The 21058-nt window shown below is 41.4% G+C and overlaps 1 protein-coding gene across 1 annotated transcript in view; it reads right to left on the bottom strand.

The window, feature by feature from the left end:
• The window catches only part of ZSWIM8 (zinc finger SWIM-type containing 8), a 328217-nt gene that overhangs the window by 304127 nt on the left and 3032 nt on the right, over positions 1–21058 (bottom strand). The window contains exon 3 of the mRNA XM_029608976.1: positions 4859–5012. Within this exon, the coding sequence (XP_029464836.1) occupies positions 4859–5012 (154 nt within the window). The remainder of the gene's footprint in view (positions 1–4858; positions 5013–21058) is intronic.

Below are 21058 nucleotides of genomic sequence, written 5' to 3'. Positions count from 1 at the left end.
TGAAGGGTGCCCTCCTTATCACTAATTGCCAGTAAGGCAAAAAAAAAAAAAAAAGGCTTCACCAATTCAGCTACCTGGTCTAAGGGATGTTGTCCCCTCTAACCTGGGACTTGGGAAAGAGGTATCCTCCTTTGATGGGATCATCCATCTACGAAGCCCCCTCCTGCGTTAACTGCACTGGTGGCTGCATGGAGACCAGAGGCACAACAGCATATCTGATCCGGAGACTCCAAAGGAAGTCTAAAATTGAGGAGATGGGATAGAGAGGACGACATCAAAATGAAGGTAGGTAAGCACAATAAATCACCTTCAGGGCCCCCTCAAAGAATGTTTCCACTGCAAGTGCATTAAATGCACTAATGGGGCAGGGAGCTGGTCTGCTGATTGCATCAGTGCACAAACATCAGTGGTTCTGTAGGTTGAAGAGTCGTCAATGTCAAATCTAGATGTATTGATGAAGCAACTGGCTACAGCAGTTGAATCAAGGCCCAGCACGCTGGCAGATGCAGGAGTCGCGACCAGATATGTCAACAGCACCAATCCCAACTTACATTTTGGTGACACCAATGGCTCCAATACATGGCGCTTTTTCTTCTTGTGCACAGATAAGCCCTGGAGGGCATGCACTAAGGGGCTCACTGATCCTTGATCATGACACTTTTGCGTCTTGCTCGACCCCTGCATTATGGTGGATCTAGGAACCGATGACACTAATGGGAGAACTTTGATCAAGGAGCTCCTGCTCGACTCAGCATGGAGAAGGCCCTGCTTCAAGAGGAAAAACAACTGACTTATCACCGACCTGCAAAATTCTTCCATCTTCCAGGCTATGTTCATCTGGGATCTCTGTGACATCCAGCCACAGTCATAGCAATCAGCTGCACCGTGGTCTGGGTGCAGGAATTTATAAAATAAATATTGGGGCACTCTATACTGGACATCTTGCAACCACACACAAAATCCTAAACAAACATTTGAGGTGGCCTTCTTGGAGCCGGATATTCTTTATCTTCTTTTTATTTTGTAGTAGCACTGAAAAGTGTTTTGTGAGGCTGCTGAAGCAGCAAAGCAACCTGAAGAGGAGTTTCTAAGGAAAAGCTACAAAGTGTCAAAAACAGACAGGCCGGTGCAATAATCTGTACATTAAGAAGTTGTGTGCTGAATTTTTTTTTTTTTTTTTTTTTTTAACGCCCATTGCAGTAAGCTGATATGCTAATACATCAGGAATTTAAAAAAAAACAAAAAAACACCAACATGTAGACAGTCAGCATAGGCCAAGTGCACATTTTAACTTGCCGGGGGTGCGGGGGAAGCAAGCACTGTGTAAGGAGGGAGGCTTAGAGATGAGGGAGGTCGAGAACTGCAGTGCTGAAAGAGGCTATTCTGAGATTTCTGGGATTAGATCCAACCAAAAATAAAAAAAGGAAGCAGCAAGCAAAAGAATTTGGAAAAGGAGGAAGAAACAGACTATCAGCTTTTGGTGCCTTCATTCTGCCGACAAGAGGGGCTCATGCGGGCACCCTCCGCTTCAGAACAAAGGAACGAGGAGAGGACGGAAGCGGGAGTGAGAAAGAAGAATCACAGAGCAGGTCCAGGAACGGGCTGGACCGTACCAACTGGTAGTGAGGAAAGGCAAAGAGATGGGGTTCAATGGAGGAGCCATGATCTGAAGGGGAATCCACCGGGTGCCACTCGGACAGAAGGTGAAGCCTTGCGGGTGCAAGGTGTCCCCATCTCTGGGAGGCTCAGGGAAATCTCCCTCCCGCTCCACACCTCTCTTCAGAAGGGGAAAGGCAGCCCTCTCAGAGACTTGGCCGCAGCCAGGATTGAATGACAGAAGGGATAAGCATCTCATCCCCACCACACACAGACACACATTGCCACAACAAATGTTACTATTTGCAGCATCCTCTTCTCGTTCTGCCTCATGCGGATGAGTTTAGGAGCGGAGGGGAGAGGGATGCTCTGACCCCCCACCCCCCTTCCGCTTTCTACACTGTAGCCAAACTCTAGAGAAACTGTGACATTATCCTAGCATTGGAAAGTTTACTCCACCTCTGACCAGGAATTAAAATTTCCAGCCCACCTCCCTGCATTGGGAGGGAATAGCTAATGCCCTCATTTGCATGGGATTTCCATACAAACGCACAGTTTTACATGCACATTTTCTATGGGTACAATTCCTTGCTGTAGTGGCAGTAAGGTTTACCTGAAGAAAATATGCACCCAGCTATGGGTAAAACTGTACATTCCGCTGAACACATCTTTCTGCATTCCCCTAAGAGGGTGTTATTAAAACAGCCTAAGATTCGTATCACCATGTGCCATAAGTTCTATGAAATGCGCCTTAAGGACCTAGATCTGTATGCCTGAAGGAAAGGGGGGACATTAAAAAGACATTTACATACCACAAAGGTATGCAATACATATGGTATGGGCCTCTAGAGTGTTGACTGTGGAGAACTTGAGAGATTTGGGGCTATATTTGGATTTGAGGGCGAGGCATAGGTGACAAACAATTCATCTGGTATAGAGGAAATAAAATTGGTAAGGAAACCAACTTTCTTTTAAAAAAAAAAAAAAAAAAAGAGGGAAAAATGTTAAAACTGGTTGTCTCACATTTAGATTATTGCTATGGATTGTTAATAGGATTACTACATTTGATACCCAGGTTGCAAATTGCTTAAAATGTGGCAGCCAGAATTGTGCTTCAGGAGAGTATCAGTAAATAAGATACTTGGCATCTCAAACTGGCTCCCAGCTAAGGCAAAGCCAGTTTAAGATCAGTGTTTTGATATTTAAATTAGGAGAATGCCCTGGATATTTGCATTAAAAAAGTGGTTATTAGCCAAGGAGGAGCTTGTGATTAAAGTCAAGAGCAACTGTTGAAAGAACCCACATTTAAGGCAGTGAAGAGTATACAAAGAAGGGTAAGAGCTTTCTCTGTGATGGATCCCTCCCCTCTGGAATAAGCTACCAGCTATTCACCAAGAAATAAGTTACCTGTGTTTTTGTAAAGCGAGAAAAAAACATGGAATTTTCCTGAGGTGAATGGCTGTTAAGGAGTGGAGGCCAATAAAAGAAAAAAATAGGTGGGCCTGGTACAGCATATTGGCATTTTAGGAAGGTGTATGATTACAAAAGTGGCATAATGTGGTATGTTACTTGGTTTAGTGTGATGTGTAAAAGTAGGATAATCTGGCAGGGGTTTCTCTTATGTTGCAGTTTTATTGTATGCAATTTTTATTAATTGTATTTTTTAGATTTTTAGCTTGTAAACTGCTTTGACTTTTTTTTTTGACAAAAAGGTATATAAAAAAAAAGGGTTAAATAAAAATAAAAGTACCTAAAAGGAAAGCAGCTGTTTTGTGGTTTAAAAAAAAAATATGAAAGGGTCATTTCTTCACAGAAAGGCTTGATGCATGGAACAGCCTCCTAGCAGAGAGGCATATCAGAAAGATATGGGACAGGAACAGATCCACAGTAGTGGGAAAGCAAGAGACCAAGTACGCTTTGCAATACTGCAGCAGGCAGACTGGATGAACTCAAGCATTTCTCTGCTATCAGTTTCCTTGTTGCTAGTCCAGTTTTAGCAGCATCAGAACACAGACTCTTAAATCTCTCACACCAAGAATGAGAAGAGCCCAAACTTGGAGGGGGTTATGTCCATGGAGACTGTAGTAAGAAGCTGAATTATTCTTCTCCCGCTCTCTAGGGTAGCCTGAAGCCGAGGTCTCATTCACTGACAGATAAAAATAAAGAAAAACCCTAGGTGTCTAATAGCTATAAGCATTCCAGACTAGTGGAATACTACTTGAAAATCTCCAACAAAATTAGACAAGTTGATTAGCTATTCAGAAAAGAGCCTGCTTTGTGCAACTTATTCTCCCCCCTCCCCCCTTGCCCTGTCATTTGTGACTCTCGTTCTCCTCTCTCCCCTTGCATCTCCATTTCAAATGGGCACCTGAGCTGCATTCAGCCCAGAAAACTTGATTCAGTGGAACCAGACAGCATGAGGAGCAGATTATGTACTCCCACTTAACAAGATTTAAAGAAATTAAGACAGAATGAATTGAGCTGTCTGACTTCATAGTTATTATGATCAACAGACATTCTCAGTAACCCTGGACCTATCAAGCCTCAGGACAAATGAAAGAGCAGAGAGGATTCACATCCATGTCAAAAGTACTCATCTGGTAAAACAAGTCACACGGGGGGGGGGGGGGGGGGGGGGGGACCAGAAAACCCCAGGACCCTGCAATAAAAAGTTTCCCCCAGAACTTGTATGCCTTGATGGGTTTTCTGCTCACACTGAGGGCATCTTGCTCAAACATCTGCATCAAGATAATTTGAATTTCGTCAGTAATGAACCATGGGTAGTGCTTCATATAGAATTATCATCAAAACTAATATTCATGTGAACTAATTCTTTCATCCTTCCCAAATATAGATAAAACAAGTACTAATAATATTTAGGCATGATGATTAAATGTTGACTAAGACATTTAGAACAGAGTCTATATAACTCCTGCATCAACATGTATTTGTGCAACTCTGAACAGTAAAATATGCATTTTCTGAATCTTATATGCTATGTTACATGATGTGCAAAGTAAAATTAATGCAAACTTGATGCTCCCCAGGTAGACCAGCACTGCAGAAGTTAAGACATGACAAAAAAAAAAAAAAGGCAGCATGGCCTTTCACCCAATCACTACTAACTCTCCCAGGGTATAGTTTTTCCCTACAATAATACTATTTTTAATATGAATGCTCCTCTTTTACCCCAAGAACGTTTAAAAAAAAAAACCCACCATTTTATTACCCTTATCTACAATACAGACATATCATCTGGTACCTGATGTCCTCTTCATTCTCTGGGAAGCTCCAGAAGGCAATGCGAAGCTGCAACTGCTCTGGCACAGGGGGATAAACCTTCTCCACCACCTCAAATGGAATGTGAAAAGCCACCTGCTTCGCTGACAGCTCCACCAAGGGGATCACCAGCCCATCTGAGGAGGATGTAACAAAAGACAGTGCAAAAAAAAAGCGGTGAGGAGTTTATGTAGGTATATCTGTGCATTGTTTGTGTGTTTACATAAGAACATAAGAACATAAGAAATTGCCATGCTGGGTCAAACCAAGGGTCCATCAAGCCCAGCATCCTGTTTCCAACAGAGGCCAAACCAGGCCACAAGAACCTGGCAATTACCCAAACACCTAGAAGATCCCATGCTACTGATGCAATTAATAGCAGTGACTATTCCCTAAGTAAACTTGATTAATAGCAGTTAATGGACTTCTCTTCCAAGAACTTATCCAAACCTTTTTTGAACCCAGCTACACTAACTGCACTAACCACATCCTCTGGCAACAAATTCCAGAGATTTATTGTGCGTTGAGTGAAAAAGAATTTTCTCCGATTAGTCTTAAATGTGCTACTTGCTAACTTCATGGAATGCCCCCTAGTCCTTCTATTATTCGAAAGTGTAAATAACCGAGTCACATCTACTCGTTCAAGACCTCTCATGATCTTAAAGACCTCTATGATATCCCCCCTCAGCCGTCTCTTCTCCAAGCTGAACAGCCCTAACCTCTTCAGCCTTTCCTCATAGGGGAGCTGTTCCATCCCCTTTATCATTTTGGTTGCCCTTCTCTGTACCTTCTCCATTGCAACTATATCTTTTTTGAGATACGGCGACCAGAATTGTACACAGTATTCAAGGTGTGGTCTCACCATGGAGCGATATAGAGGCATTATGACATTTTCCGTTTTATTAACCATTCCCTTCCTAATAATTCCTAACATTTTATTTGCTTTTTTGACTGCTGCAGCACACTGAGCTGACGATTTCAATGTATTATCTACTATGACGCCTAGATCTCTTTCTTGGGTGGTAGTTCCTAATATGGAACCTAACATCGTGTAACTACAGCTAGGGTTATTTTTCCCTATATGCAACACCTTGCACTTGTCCACATTAAATTTCATCTGCCATTTGGATGCCCAATCTTCCAGTCTTGCAAGGTCCTCCTGTAATGTATCACAGTCTGCTTGTGATTTAACTACTCTGAATAATTTTGTATCATCTGCAAATTTGATAACGTCACTCATTGTATTCCTTTCCAGATCATTGATATATATATTGAAAAGCACCGGTCCAAGTACAGATCCCTGAGGCACTCCACTGTTTTGTGATCTTTTTTTTTTTTGGAGACTGTGGATTATAAGAAAAAGACATGCTAAATAAAAATAAAATCTCAAGAGCAAGTAATGAGACTAGAAAACTAACTTTTCCCACTGGTCTGAAACAGAATATCTTCCAGAGTAAAATGTATACAGGTAACCAATGTGGAAACTAGAACCAAGCCCCACCACCCATAACATGAAGGCAAAAAATTGTTCTGACCCTTGTGAGAAGGAAAAAAAAAAAAAAAACCAAACAAACCCACCTTACCATTATTGTATGGGGAAAAAAAAACCCAAAACCCCACACACAAGGTCAATGTATTCCATGCTCAGTACCTCTTGTAATGGCTAACCCCAGGTTCAATTTATACTTGGACAGCACGGAAGGTGAGAATAATGCGTATTGCTGCTGTACAACAACATTTGGCTAGTATAACTATACACTGTGGCATACGCCCTGAAAAAAAAAAAAAAGCTGAATTCTCAAATTTCTAGATGTTCACTAGCCAATGTACTTATTACATTTATTTACCGAGAACAAGTCTAACAAAAGCATTGCACGAAGCAATATAAAATTGCTTATATTAACAGATTTAGGGCCAGATGGACTTGATATTTCTCATTTTGTGCCCAAGAGAAAAATGCTTAAAATGCATCTAACCCAGTGTGTCAAAGTTTAAAAAAATGGTATGTAACTTGTGTGTGTGTCTGCACATATGTGCTCCAACTAATCCAGCACTGCCTGCTGACAACCTGTCAGGCCAAAGTACATCAACACTAGACCGTCACATCTGACATTGCCAGTAGGCTGGCTTACCCATGCACTTCATAGCTATATGTACTACAGAATAGATGATTCTGGCTTTCTATCTACATAACCCAAAGCAAGACCCCTTGCTCAGAAACCATAATCAGCTGCTCTGCACATCAACAACAAACCTTGCCAAAGCTGCTTGCCGGAGAACATTATGCCAATTCTAAGTTTGCCTGTTCTCACATACCCTACTCAACCTGTTTCTTGCTTACACTCCCAACAGATCTGAGTTCACATTCCAGAAATGGTAGTTCCTGGACATCATGCCCACACCTTAACTCAAGTTTGGAGCTACCTACTCAAAAGCCATTTTCCCCTTTCACAGGAGTTGGTATCTGATTAGTTAGCACAAGGAAAGGGGGAAGGGTAGAGGAGACCAATGTTTGACCAGTCAGCAGAAGTTTGGTTTTCATGTGATTGAGAAACTAGCATCTGGTCATCAAGTATAATTAACAGGGAAATTAGCCAAAGTGCTTTAAATGGGGTCAATCTCTGACCCACTAGAAAAGGGATTCTAACCCTCGATCCTCAAGGTTGCAGAGAGGCCTGGTTTTCAGGATGTTCACAATGAATATACATATATATCTAAGTACATACCTGATCCAAGAACAAAGTTATTTTGCAAAAATTAACTCTTCTGAAACCATGCTTGTGACCCTCAAGGACCAGAGTTAATCTTCACACCAGAGTCTAGACAAAGGTTACTCAATATTTCAAGTGTTTGGAGAGGAGGAAGGTGGCCATCTGATCAATCAGTTAAAGTAATGCAGGACAGTGTGATGGGCTAACAAATGATTCAGAACCAAGTCTTATGCATTAACAATGCTAGATCAACAAACACTAAGTAATACATCAAATTCAAATAAAAGATTCTAATTTTTTTGCATGTGGCTTAAATACCACCCTGACAATGGTTGTTACCTCATCATATCCCCAGTGAGAGTCTGGGTATTAACCCCCATATTGTACAGATTCTCAGTCTTAGACAGAAGGTAAAGAGCCATGTTCAGCTCGTAAGTCACACCCTACATTTGGATGCTAGCCAAAGAGAGGCTGACAGCAAAACTCCTGTTTATTCAGTCCGAAGAGAAACACCCAAAGATCTCTTTGGAGGGGGCTAAAGCATCTTTTATTCTCCCCTGGTTGATAGATTCTCTCCCCCCCTGTCTATGCCACCCTCGTTTCTCTCAGGGGGAGGAGAGAGAAATCCTAATCAATGAGGCACATTGTGCTCGCCTGCAGCTCAGCTTAAAATAGCCTGTAGCATTCATGGTGCCCCATCTCACCCCCCACAGTGGTCTATTTTCTGAGCTGTTTCTGTCTATTCTTACTCCAGTACTGCCCACAGTGCAACCCTTTTAACGCTTACTGTGCAAAGCAGTCTGATCTGACCTTTCTCCCCTCCCACTCAATAGGATTTTACTGTAACCATTAGAACAATTCTTACGAGACCTGGTGAGTACGAAAGGGGTGTTTCTGTCCTTTGTATATAAAGCATAATCACAAAGCCACAGGGCCTGCTTTCTGAAGATTTTTTTTTTTTTTTAATTGAAATTGATTGAAATCATTTGGGTCTCCAGACAAAGAATATTCAGAAAAATAATTAAGAAACTGCCCTTTTCCCAAACCTCGAAAACTCAAGTCAAAGCCTAACCCTTGGAAGGAAGCTGAAATTATAGAATAAGTGGAAAAGCCTAAAGTGCGCAAATGTAGTTTTGAGGGAGAGACAAAAATGAGGCAAGTCAATATCCGAGTTCCTGTTGCCCCCTTCCCAAATCATCGCTCTACCTATTAAGGAACAAAAGGTCTGCACTTTTTTCAGTCTCATACTAAAAGGCATGACACTAATGGATTAGCACAAAGTTACAGCCAGAAATCAAAACATAGCAAAGTCCTAAATCAAGCTGCTGACGGCCTTAAACACCTTGGTTAGGAGATGCTCCAATGTAATATATAAAAGACTCCAGCAAGGTTCTTAACACGAAAACATTATCTAGCATGCAGTAAGGTCAGAAAACTATAAAGCCAAGTTGAACTATCCTGACACACTATTAACACACACACCCCTACTCTGAGAACTATTAACATGACAAAACAAGGGGCTAATTTTGTTGCTCACTGGTGATGGATGCTATGCAGTGCCATGCAACACTGGTTTCAATTCTCAGGTAAGGTCTTTCATATCTGGGCCAGCTAGGTCTAAGGATGCTCTGGAGGCAGCGTTCATAGCAGAGAAACCCAGAAATGCCTTTAAATGAAGTTCAACAAGGTTCATACAACCAAACACACTAGAAAAATATGTGAAAAAAGAAATTACTAAACAGCCACCTTTTTTTTTTTTTTTTTTTTTTTTTTTTTTAAATCCTAACAATATATAGAATACAGAGTTTTTCAACCAGTGGTGTGTACCACCATTAATGGCTATTAATCAATTTTACTTAGGGAATAGCCACTGCTATTAATTACATCAGTAGCATGGGAATTTCTTAGTGTTTGAGTAATTGCCAGGTTCTTGTGGCCTGGTTTTGGCCTCTGTTGGAAACAGAATGCTGGGCTTGATGGACCCTTGGTCTGACCCAACATGGCAATTTCTTATGTTCTTAACATTATTTGAAAAGTTCATAGGAATATGCATAGAACATCTCTCTCTCCCTCAAATTACCACTCTCCATGCGATAGGCCTTTCCTCCTGCAGAATGAGCTGGTGCCGAGTCCCACTGTGGAAGCAGTAACCTCTAGTCCCCATTTCCTGAGCCAATAGTGTACACTGCAGGAGAACACGTGCATTGTCCCTGAGGGGGGATCCTACCACCAACATTACTCGCAGCGCTGCCTTTGAAAACCAGCAGAGGTGCTGTGAGCAGAAAACGACAATGGCAGGACCATCAGGCCTGGATTTAAACATAGGGCGCCAAATATCCAGGCCCGCTTTAGGGCCACGTGCCAGCAGAGCTTCAAAGGGATGCTACTGCCATGGCACTCTGTTGATGGATGCCAAAATTGTAAATCCGCTCCAGAGGACCACTGTGGTGGCTTTCAAAATCCTTACTACTCAGTCTGCCAAACAATGTTGGGAGGGGGGCTCAGCACTGGGGAGAGAGATTAAGAAAGACTGAAAAGATGAATCAAACAGGGGGAAGATGGATTGCAATTTACTGAGACAGAGAAGATAGATGGCTTAGATGCAGTTAAGATCCAGAGATGGAGAGAGGTGAAAAGGCAAGTAAGATGGAGAATGTGTGGAGGAGTAGCCTAGTTATTAGAGCAGCAGGCTACCAAAACAGGGAAGCCAGGGGTCAAATCCCACTGCCACTCCCCTATGCCTTTGGGCAAGTCACTTTACCCTTCACTGCCTCAGGAACAAACATGGGCCTAGATTTTTCATCCCTCTATAAATATAGTGGAATGAAGAGCCAGAGCAAGGCCAGGGGGGGGGGGGGGGGGGGGGGCGATAGTGTGCACCCGGCCACATCATGGCGGTGTGTGTTTTCGCTTGCTGCAGTGCCCACTATCACCCCCATAGTGCCCCTGCAAAGGTGTAGTTATTCCCGGCGCTACTGCTGGCCATAAAAAGTGTGAATCACCACCCACAGCGCCACCAGGCCCAAAATTTTTAAATCCCACCCAAACCCTTCCCCTCATTTACATTTTATCACCACAATGTGGTCATTACCTCGTGCTGAAAAGTGACCCTGTTAGATTGCAAACTCTCTGGAGTTAGGGAAATACCTACAGTACCTGAATGTAATTCATTCTGCCAAAAGTGGACTATAAATTTAAAAAAAAAATATTGAGATGGAAAAAATTAAGGGAGGAATGGAAGGAGTAGGAGAAGACAGCTGGAAGTTAGAAGTTTGTGAAACAATGAATGACATGTGGGAGAAATGAAAAGATGCTGGACAACAGAAAGGACCTGGTGGAAAACAGCAAAATGAGAAGGAAGATAAAAGAAAATCATGGGAAAAGAGGTGGAAAGAGAAGAGACAGGTAAAATGGAAAGAAAATCAGGAAGAGGATGCAGAAAAGAGGAGGAAATAGTAAGGTTTAAATTGTTGGATTATTCAGGGGTATTTTTTCACTTTTTATTAAAAAATGAAAAAATATATAAAGCTGAAACTTAGTAACACTTTAAAAACAGAACAGGTACACTCATTCTTAAAAAGAAAAAAAAAAAAAAAACCCACAGAAACACCACAACATAAGACATGCTAGGTCAGAGCAAGGTCCATCAAGTCCAGATCACAAGTATTTTTTATTTAGAATTTTATATTCTGCTTTTTGACACTTTCAAAGTGTACATCAAAGCGGATTACATTCAGGTTCTGAATGGTTTACAATCTAATTTTGTTCCTGAGGCAACGGGATTTGAACCCTGCTCTAACCACTAGGCTACTCCTCCACTCCACCTGGGCAGATCCCCAACAGTTGATCTATTTCATGTATCTCACTCCCAGGGATAAGTACTGGCTAATACCTGTTTATGGACTTTTCCTTCAGGAACTTGTCCAATTCTCTTTTGAGCCCCACTATGCTAGCTGCCTTGACCATGTCCTCCAGCAACAGATTTCACAGATTGATTGTACACGGCGTGAAAACAATATTTCCTATGAATTATTAGGAATCTGCCAGTTGCACGGAGTGTCCCCTAGTCCTTGTGTTTCTTAAAGGGTAAATAACTTTTCCCTATTTATCTATTCTACTTCCACCCCACTCATGACTCTATACATCCCAATCACAGCCCTTTCTCGATCTTTTCCAAGCTAAAAAGCCCTAATCTGTTTAGCCCCTCTCCATAAGGTTTTTCCATTCTTTATTTTTGTTACACTTCTCTGGAGATTCCTTATGTCCACTATAGCTTTTTTGAGATGCACTCAGAAGTCTACAAAATCATGAAAGGACTCGAACAAGTTAATGTAAATCGGTTATTTACTCTCTCAGATAATAGAAGGACCGGGGGCACTCCATGACGTTAGCAAGTAGCTCATTTAAAACAAATCGAAGTAAATTCTTTTTCACTCAGCACATACAGTTAAGCTCTGGAATTTATTTCTAGAAGGTGTGGTTACAGCAGTTAGTGTTACTGGGTTTAAAAAAGATTTGGATAAGTTCCTAGAGGTTAAATCTATAAACTATTATAGTAATTAATAAGCAACAGTAGCTGGTGATCTAACATTGGGTACATGTGACTTGGCCTCTGATGGAAACAGGATGCTGGGCTTGATGGACCCTTGGTCTGACCCAGTATGGCATTTATGTTCTTAATATTCAAGGTGCGATCGCACAACGGATCTATACAAGGGGCATTATGATCTTTTCAATTTTGTTCTTTATTCCTTTACAAATATTTCTTAAAATTTGATTTGTCTTTTTGACCGCTGCCGCACACCAACCAAAGATTTCAAAATATTATCCACAAGGACTTGGAGGTCCTCTTCCTGGGTGGGAGTCCTAACACAGAACCCAGCATCATGTACTTGTGGTCGGGATTACTTTTCCCTATGTGCATTACTGAGCATTTGTCCACATTAAATAGCACCTGCCATTCAGAAACCCAGTTTCCCCAAGGTCCTTCTGCAGTTCTTCACGATCCACTGCCATTTTAGTGACTCAAAACAATTATATCATCTGGAAAATTGATCACTTCACTCGTAACATTAATTGGGGAGAAAGGTACACTACTAAAGGATATATAAACAGACTGTTTCTTATAGAAAATTTTAGCAGACCAGACTGTATAACTGACAGAATGCAGCTATATATCAAGATCAGCATCAGAATATCATGGGGATATTTAATATCTGGAGAGCAAGAGGTTTTTCAGTTTAACATCCCATGTGAAAAACATGGCAGCATTAGTAACCATGCCCTTCATGCCAAATCGGAGCATTGGTTCAGTAATGGCTCAGTGAACAGTGCCTCCAACAATGCTTTCTGCAGCATCCAGTGCCCGCTCAAGGTCTCCATCCATCAGGAATCGCCCTTCAAATATTTAAAAGCATGAAACCTTGGGGAAATATAGCTAAGTGACTTTTAAGCGTGTTGCATCATTTACAAAGCTGCTAAGGATGAAAAAACGTCTTAGGATCCATAAAGCAACCTAATCATGGCCTATCAGTCATCCAACATACGGGCCGATACAGTAAAGTCTGGTGCGCTCACAGGCCACTCTCCTATGCGTGCGATTCGCTATGCAAATTAGGCTCGGCGGTAAAAAAACAGGCAAAAGGAGGCGCTAGGGACACTAGCGCGTCCCTAGCACCTCCTTTTGGACCAGAACGGCGGCTGTTAGCAGGTTTGACAGCCGACGCTCAATCTTGCTGGCATCGGTTCTAGAGCCCGCTGACAGCCACGGGTTCGGAAACCGGACGCCGGCAAAATGAGAGTCCGGTTTTTGACCCGCGAGCTGACTTCAAAATTTATTTATTTTTTTTTTTTTTTTACTTTTGGTAACTTTCGGGATCTCCGACTTAATATCGCCATGATATTAAGTCGGAGGGTGCACAGAAAAGCAGTTAGCACCTACCGCTAATTTCTGAAAGCAAAATGTGCGGCTTGGCTGCACATTTTGCTTTCTGAATCGCGCGGGAATACCTAATAGGGCCATCAACATGCATTTGCATGTTGCGGGCGCTATTAGGTTCGGGGGATTGGACACACGTTTTCGGCCCCTTACTGAATAAGGGTTAACGCTGGCGCGTTGAAAATGCACATACAATAGAGGGTTAACAATGCGCTTCGTCGGAGCGCACTGTACTGTATCGGCCAGATAGTAAAATGACAGCAGAAAAAAAAAAACAAAAAAAAACAAATGGTTCAGCTAGTTTGCTCAGTAAGGATTTTTTTAGGCTTTTAACTGCTCCATGCCTGCTACCCCTGTGCTTTATTACCATCCTAGGGACTGTGTTTATCCCATACCTTTCTGAACTCCTGTACAGTATTTTTTCTCTACTGCCTCCACTGGAAGGGCATTCCAGGTATCCACCATCCTTTCCATGAAGAAATAATTTCTGTCAGTGGTCCTGAATCTACCCCTTTTGAGCTTCGTATTACGTCCCCTAGCTCTAGAACTTACTTTTCCCATATAGATTTTTAGATCCCCAAGTCTCATCTCATATGGCTTCTGATGCAGACCCCTCACCATTTTAGTTGGCTCTCTCTAGCCTGCCTCCATCCTTTTTGAAATGAGGTCTCCAGAACTGAACACAGTATTCCAGGTGACACCTCACCAATGACCTGTACGGTAGCACGATCACATTTTTTCTGCTGGTTATGCCTCTCTCTATACATCCCAGCACTCTTCTGACTCTAGCCACTGCCTTGTCACGCTGTTTCACTTCAGATAGGACATTAATCACTCCCAGGTCTCTCTCCTGGTTGGTGTACCTCAACTTCTCATTCACCATCTCATATAGCTCCTTTGGATTTCTACACCCCAAGTGCATCTCTACATGCAGTCTAGATCTCTGCATATAATCCAAACAGTATGCACCTGGAACCAACTTCAGCAGTAAAATTCCCTCCAATTAGGATAAACATTAGGAAAACTGAGTGCTGGTTAACTACACCACCAATATCTTTTCTTTCTAAAAATGTGTTCAACTAATTTCTAAAGCTAGTACTATAATCAATATTTCCTTGAGCACCAGATCATTCCGTAATTTTACCACAAAAAAAAAAAATACTATCCAGTCACAGTGAAAATCTACTTCTTAACCTTACAGGACTATATTACAGCTATTGTTTCCAAGAAACTTCTGTATTCTCCATGCACAGTTTTGTGACTGTTCCTTCAAATAAACAAATAGTGATTCATCATTAAAGTATGTTGCGCCAAATTAAAAAAAAAAAATTATACTCAACATACCTAGGGTTGCCAACTGCATGCAGGTACTTATAGTCTTGCTTTCCTTAGGAAATGTAACAGGGAAATCAGAATAAGCCCCAGCATGCAATGGGGTAAAACCAGGACTGGATCAACCTTGTCCTGAAAATCTGGAGCCAGTTTGCAACCCTAAATATACCTAACCCAGTTCAATCATCATTCTAAAACAAAGAAACAAACCATAAGCCAATCCCACATCCTGAAACAGATAAATAGCCAATAATCAGCTGTCCACAACATTGACACTGGGATAACATTCAGTATGTACAGTAAATGGGCCCAGAAATCTAAAGACCTTTTGGTTTGGCAACAGAGTTGCACACTGGCTACCGGATGAGCCAGGAAGGGCTCAAGGACATTGAAGGTGACACATTCAAGCTCTGGAGGAAGACAACTGGTAGCACAATACTGGCAAGTAATCCAGCAGAGCAGGATACTAAAGGGAACACAGAGGCGGCTTTCCCTTCCAACCTTTAGCCAGCTGGAACTGGGGTGGTGCAGGCAATTCTGGTCCTTTAGAGCTAGAAATACTTCCAGTTTTCAGGTGAACAGGTATAAATTAAGTGGGCTCTTAGACCAAATCTGACGAGTATTCTCTATGGAGACCCTGAAAAGCAGACCCATTTGTAACTTGGGAAGACCACATTTGCCCCATGCTTGAGCTGGGGACCCTCCTGTTTGGAACAGTCATAAGAATATAAAGAGCAGAAAGACCGGGGGGGGGGGGGGGGGGGGGGGGGGGGAGACTAAAATACAAGTTTGCATGTAATATGAGCATTTAATACTGTAACAATTTGGACTTAAGATTGTTTTTAACCAATACCCCGAAATATCAAGGGATTACATAGATCACATATGATATCATACCACCACAGAACATTTCTACCACTGCAGAAAGTCTCAAGATCCTAGCAACAAAAATCCTGTTTACACCACTTTCCTCCCACATTCCGCAAAAAATGACTGCAACAAATGTTCGTTTGTGGCCCACAAGAATATTGTCATTTGTGAAATAGTCTAACACAAACACACAGAAACCACTATGTAAAAGCTGTAGGAAATCAAGATAGCTATGCAGGAAAAATAGCCACTGCTTTGCATCACAGTATAGCTGTATCAGTCTAATTTATTTGATTTATAATCTGCTTTTTCAAGCACTCCAAAGCAGATTTACATTGAGGTACTTTGGGTACTGAAGGTAATAAAGTCCTTTTCTAACCAAAGAAACTTTAAGATTATCTCCTTTGTATACTACACATCCAGACTGAATTTTCTAAATCTTGCACAACCTTCTCAAAGATTAAGAAACAGAACAGACTAGACAGTGATACTAAGCTGAAGGATTCCCTCCAAGACAAAACAAAATTTTCATTCTACATAATGAACTCTTTCTCTCTGATTTTACCTTATCCAATATCCACACCAGTGCTCCAAGGAGGAACCACAGGACCAAAAGATACCATGCAAATATTTCATCTGTAGACAGAGAGCAATATCACTCCCTGCCCGAGTCCTGGAAGTAAGCTTTCCCCAATAAGAAGATATTTTTACTGATACCAGTGGAACACTGCTAAAGTCCTACTGGATAAAAAGTAACCAATGTTAATTCAAAGGAGCCAAATGATGGCACATAATTGAACAGAACAATCAAGTCTGGTCATGCTTTATTTCTAGAGGACATGGATATCCAAGTCTCTGACCCAGGGGTGGGTGTTCACTATGAAGCCAGTGAAGACCTTTTATTGCAAATACTTCAATGCCCTCCACTCTCCAGGCAAGCTCAGAATCAAATCCCTTCTCACTGCACTACCTCTGGAAGTAGACTTAAAAAAAGTACTCTGGATGAGAGAAAACCCCTCTCTTTACTCCCATCTCTCATTTCCTGTTGTAACATCCTCAGTTTATCTAAATGGAGACAGGCCAAAGAAAAGTTCTGCAAGTTGTCTGTCTTTCTGCAAAAAAAAACATGCAGCATTACTGGATCTTGACAAAAGACTAAAAGGAACATTTTCAGGCTCATCAGAACCAACAAGCTGAAGCAGTACATATGGTTTTTTTTATGACACTGCAACAGAATCAGCAGGTCAAATATAGAGCTGAGATGCATTCTAATCAAGACCTGCAAGAAGCTTGCTTCCACACATCAGATGCGAGCTATATCATGCCAGGGAAATTTAAAAAAAAAAAAAAAAAGTCATTCCATACTTGTCAGCAGCCAACTTCCATACAGAGCATCTGAAGAATGTACATGAAAACAGCATCTGTGGAGTCATGCTACCAGCTATCATCAGGTACCCTTACAGGCAGGATACAGACAGGTCAGGAAGAAGGGTTACCGACAATGTTCCTGATAGTTTTCTGTGGGAGTGTACACCACTGTTGAGCACATCATTTTGCCAGGGAGTACAGAGGGGGTTATGGAGAAAGGGGGGGGGGTGGCTGGGGGAGAAATGGATTCCCATTAGGTGATGTTTCTGCCCACCTCCCCCTTTGCTGCCAGTACTTGACAGATTATTTTAACTATTTGTGAGCCTGGAGCTTAGACATTGTTTGTGTATGTATGGACCTAATGTTGTGGCACTCTTTAAAGTTTGACTTCAGGTCAACAGCAGAACTGCAGGCCTACTGGCCTGTTTATTTTTATCCCAGTGCCAATCCTGCAAGGAAGGGCAGAGCCCATGTTAGGCTGCAGCTTCAGGGGCTGGAAGTCTGGTTGACAGGCTGCACCTGCAACAGGGTCATTAAAGGACCACAAGCAGAGCAAAAGAGGTGGCTCCCAATTGCTACAGGGGCAGCAGGTCAATCAGACAGCATGGCAATGAAAGAGGCCTCACTGTCAACCACATCAGGAGGAAGGACCCCTGGCACATGCAGTGGTGAGCACTGCACCAATGGGAGTGGAGAAAGATTGACTGCACTAATGAGAGGTAGGGACCCTTAATTGAAATCACTCTGCCAATCACTTGTCTGTGACAGCACCACTATGAGCTTTTTTTTTTTTTTTTTTAACTTGCGACCTTACTGGTTGCTAATCTCATGATGAACAAGACCAGTGCCCCTAGCCTCCTGCGATTTTGCCATAGCAGTAGAACCTGCATAATTGTCTTTCTGCCACAGAATCAACATTCCTGAAAGCTTTAACACCTTTTAATTCAATCCTCTGAACAAAGCTGCAGGGAGCCTGCTTGCCTTCAGTCTCAGCTCCAGCAAACAGCATGCAGGAAACCTTCTTCTGTTCCCCCAAACCCCCCACCCCCTCTTGTCCTGAGTGAAGGAGGGGAAGGGATGAAATTGGAGTGGACAGAGAAAAGCAGTCAATGTTTGATCCCTCAAAGATCACTTAAATCTTTATCAAAACAAAGATAATTTTGATAAAACTCCTGGATGGAGTGAGGTCCCTATAGAAGGATTTCTTTATACAAGGTCCTTGCACCTGCATATGTGACCAGTCATACACCATTTACAAAGACCTGGATGTGTTTTGGAAGTCTGCAACTGCTGGTGTCTCACAAATGAGGGAGGGGGCATTAATTTCAATTCATAAAAGCCTTGATGCCCGACACCTCTGCTGAGGAGTTACAAAAATGGGTTGAATTAACAGAAGTTTTAATCTTTCATTCTGTGTCCAATATACATGCGCATATCTTTCTGCGTGATTAACAGCATAATAAACTGCTGATACTGAGGGCATTTTCAGAATAAGCAGCTCACATACTCAGAAAAAAAGGCAAGGACTTTCTCAAGAACATATACAATTCAAAACAAAAGTGACATTTCACTTATAAGTCTTAAAATCGATAAACCTTTGATTTTTGTACTTGATACATTTTTATTTGTATATAGTTTGTTTAAAAAAAACAAACAGTATGAATGGTTTTTAATTAAAAAATTTGATTTTTTTCACACATTGGTGTGAAACTATGCAAAACTATGCAAATTTACCACAGAAAGCCAGCAGCTCTGCAAAAGACCAGCAGCCAAGAAGTGTGGGCACACAAGTTTTAAAAATGCTAATAGTGCCTTAGAAATGCATGGGCAGATAGCGGCTATACATGAAAGGGTTCCAGTTGTGCAGGGCCATGCACATAAGCATTTCAGCTTGGAGAATAGTGGTTACTGGAGATACAGATGTTTCCTTACAGATGGGCAGGTTCCCTGTAAACTGAGGTCCACACGCCAATGTTAAGAGAACTATGCCTGCCTCCCCACGCCTTCTTTGGTTCACATCTGCCCTCTAGATCCTACGTCATCTGGAAGATCCAAAGGCTTTGGTGGATAGGTTCAAAAGTTGTAACTGAAAGGAAGGACAAGCCTCCTTGTTCAAACCCAGCACTTCTCCTCATATGTTCCCAACTTTGTTCAACTCACAGGTCACTAGAACTTTTCTACTTTTTCCAGCAGAGACGCTCATCTTCCTGCCACTAATTAACTAATTTAAGAGCGGTTGTCCATCACTACAGAACTGCCATGAGTGGAATGAAGACCTGTATTGTATTTGATGCTGAATGACTGTGGGTGGCATGGTGTGTGGACATCCTTAGCATTTGCCTACTGTTCTTTGAGTGGGATATGGGATCTTGAGACATTTCTTTAAATATGGGCACTAGGTAGGCAGAGGAGATATTTCTAGTCCAGAATATGACGACTGTGTACTGATGATGCACAGATGGATTTGCCTAATATATATCCTTGTCTGAAAATTTTCCAGATCTCTCGCTTTTTTTTTTTTTTTTGCAGGTTTTGGGTCCATGCAATAAGCACTTATTTTTACAGTTCACCAATACTAATAAAGAATTGATCAAATGATATCTTGGTAAGTGGAAAGCATGAGCAGACCACTACAGGGATTTTAAAAATGAATACATATTTTATGAAATTGGGGGGGGGGGGGGGGGGGGGAGGACTTTTATACAATAAGAAATTACCGAAATGTTGTGCTACAAGTAAAGTTTTATGAAAAGTCAGAATAAAAATGTTTTGTTTTTTTAAATAAAAAAAGGACAGCCTACATCCATAGGAATAAATGGGATCTGAGGCTGTTGAAGCATCCTGACCAGAGTTATTTCCATCTTGAATAGAATACATGCATTCAGATCTGAGGGATCCTGGAAATGAGCAAAAGGCACATGCGCATCTGGGCAAATAAGTCTTTGTAAACAAGACTACTAGGATGCCTCCTCCTCTTGCAGGCTTTTTTTTTTTTTTTTAAACAAACTATTCTTTATTAATTTTTCTAAAGAAAAAAAAACCACACTCCCAACTAACATCAAGAGAGTCCTAATTACATCCCTCTCCCCTACACACCTAGAAGAATAAACCACCCTTTCCATTGTACATGTGGCAAATTATAGATAAATGCATTCATCTGCAAAATCAAGCAACACATCAATGGTATCACTGCATTGCATAAACAAACAGGGAAGCACTCCTCTGAGTATTAAACAAACTTCTCCCTTTGGGAGACAAGGAAAGAATACATTCACACCATACTTCCAAGACAGTCACTATTTTTGAAGATAAACCTTTCAAATGTTCAAAGATCAAAAGCAAATGAAGCCTGAACTTCCATTGAGGAGTAGGCCTTTCCGCAATTATCCAACAGCTCAAAATAGTCTTTTTTGCAATATAAAATGCCTTTTGTAAAAACATCCATTTCCTCTTTGTTAGACCTGTTTCTAAATCCTCAAAAATGTCAAACAAGCACAACCATATAGAAAGCGGAAATAGACAAAAGATTTTTCCAAGATAGTCCAAAAAATCCACTATTTGAGAATTCCAAAAATTATGCAGGTAAGAGCCTCTAGTTACAGAACATTTGATACATGTGTTTGATGGGATTAGGAGTGCTTTGTAAGCCCATGTTTGGGGCATATACATACATGTGCCTCAAGAACTTATATTATGTTTCTCACAAAACCACATTTTCAGTTATATCCATCCTGTTACTGAAACACACTTGTAGATGGTCATTTCTTTTGTTAATTAACCTTTTTCATAGTGTTTAGTAATCCTTTGTTTATTAAATATGTTCAATGTATTTGACTTAGGAAACCTATTTTCCTGCATACTCTGTTTTTAATGTAAACCGGTAAGATTTGTATCTGATACAAGAATGTCGGTATATAAAAATGCAAAATAAATAAATAAGTTAATTGAACCTCATTATCTTGTT

Source organism: Rhinatrema bivittatum, chromosome 7 (assembly GCF_901001135.1).
Source record: "Rhinatrema bivittatum chromosome 7, aRhiBiv1.1, whole genome shotgun sequence".
Classification (NCBI taxonomy): domain Eukaryota; kingdom Metazoa; phylum Chordata; class Amphibia; order Gymnophiona; family Rhinatrematidae; genus Rhinatrema; species Rhinatrema bivittatum.
The sequence above is the reverse complement of the archived record's forward strand: the minus strand, read 5'-3'. Positions and strand labels throughout refer to the sequence as shown.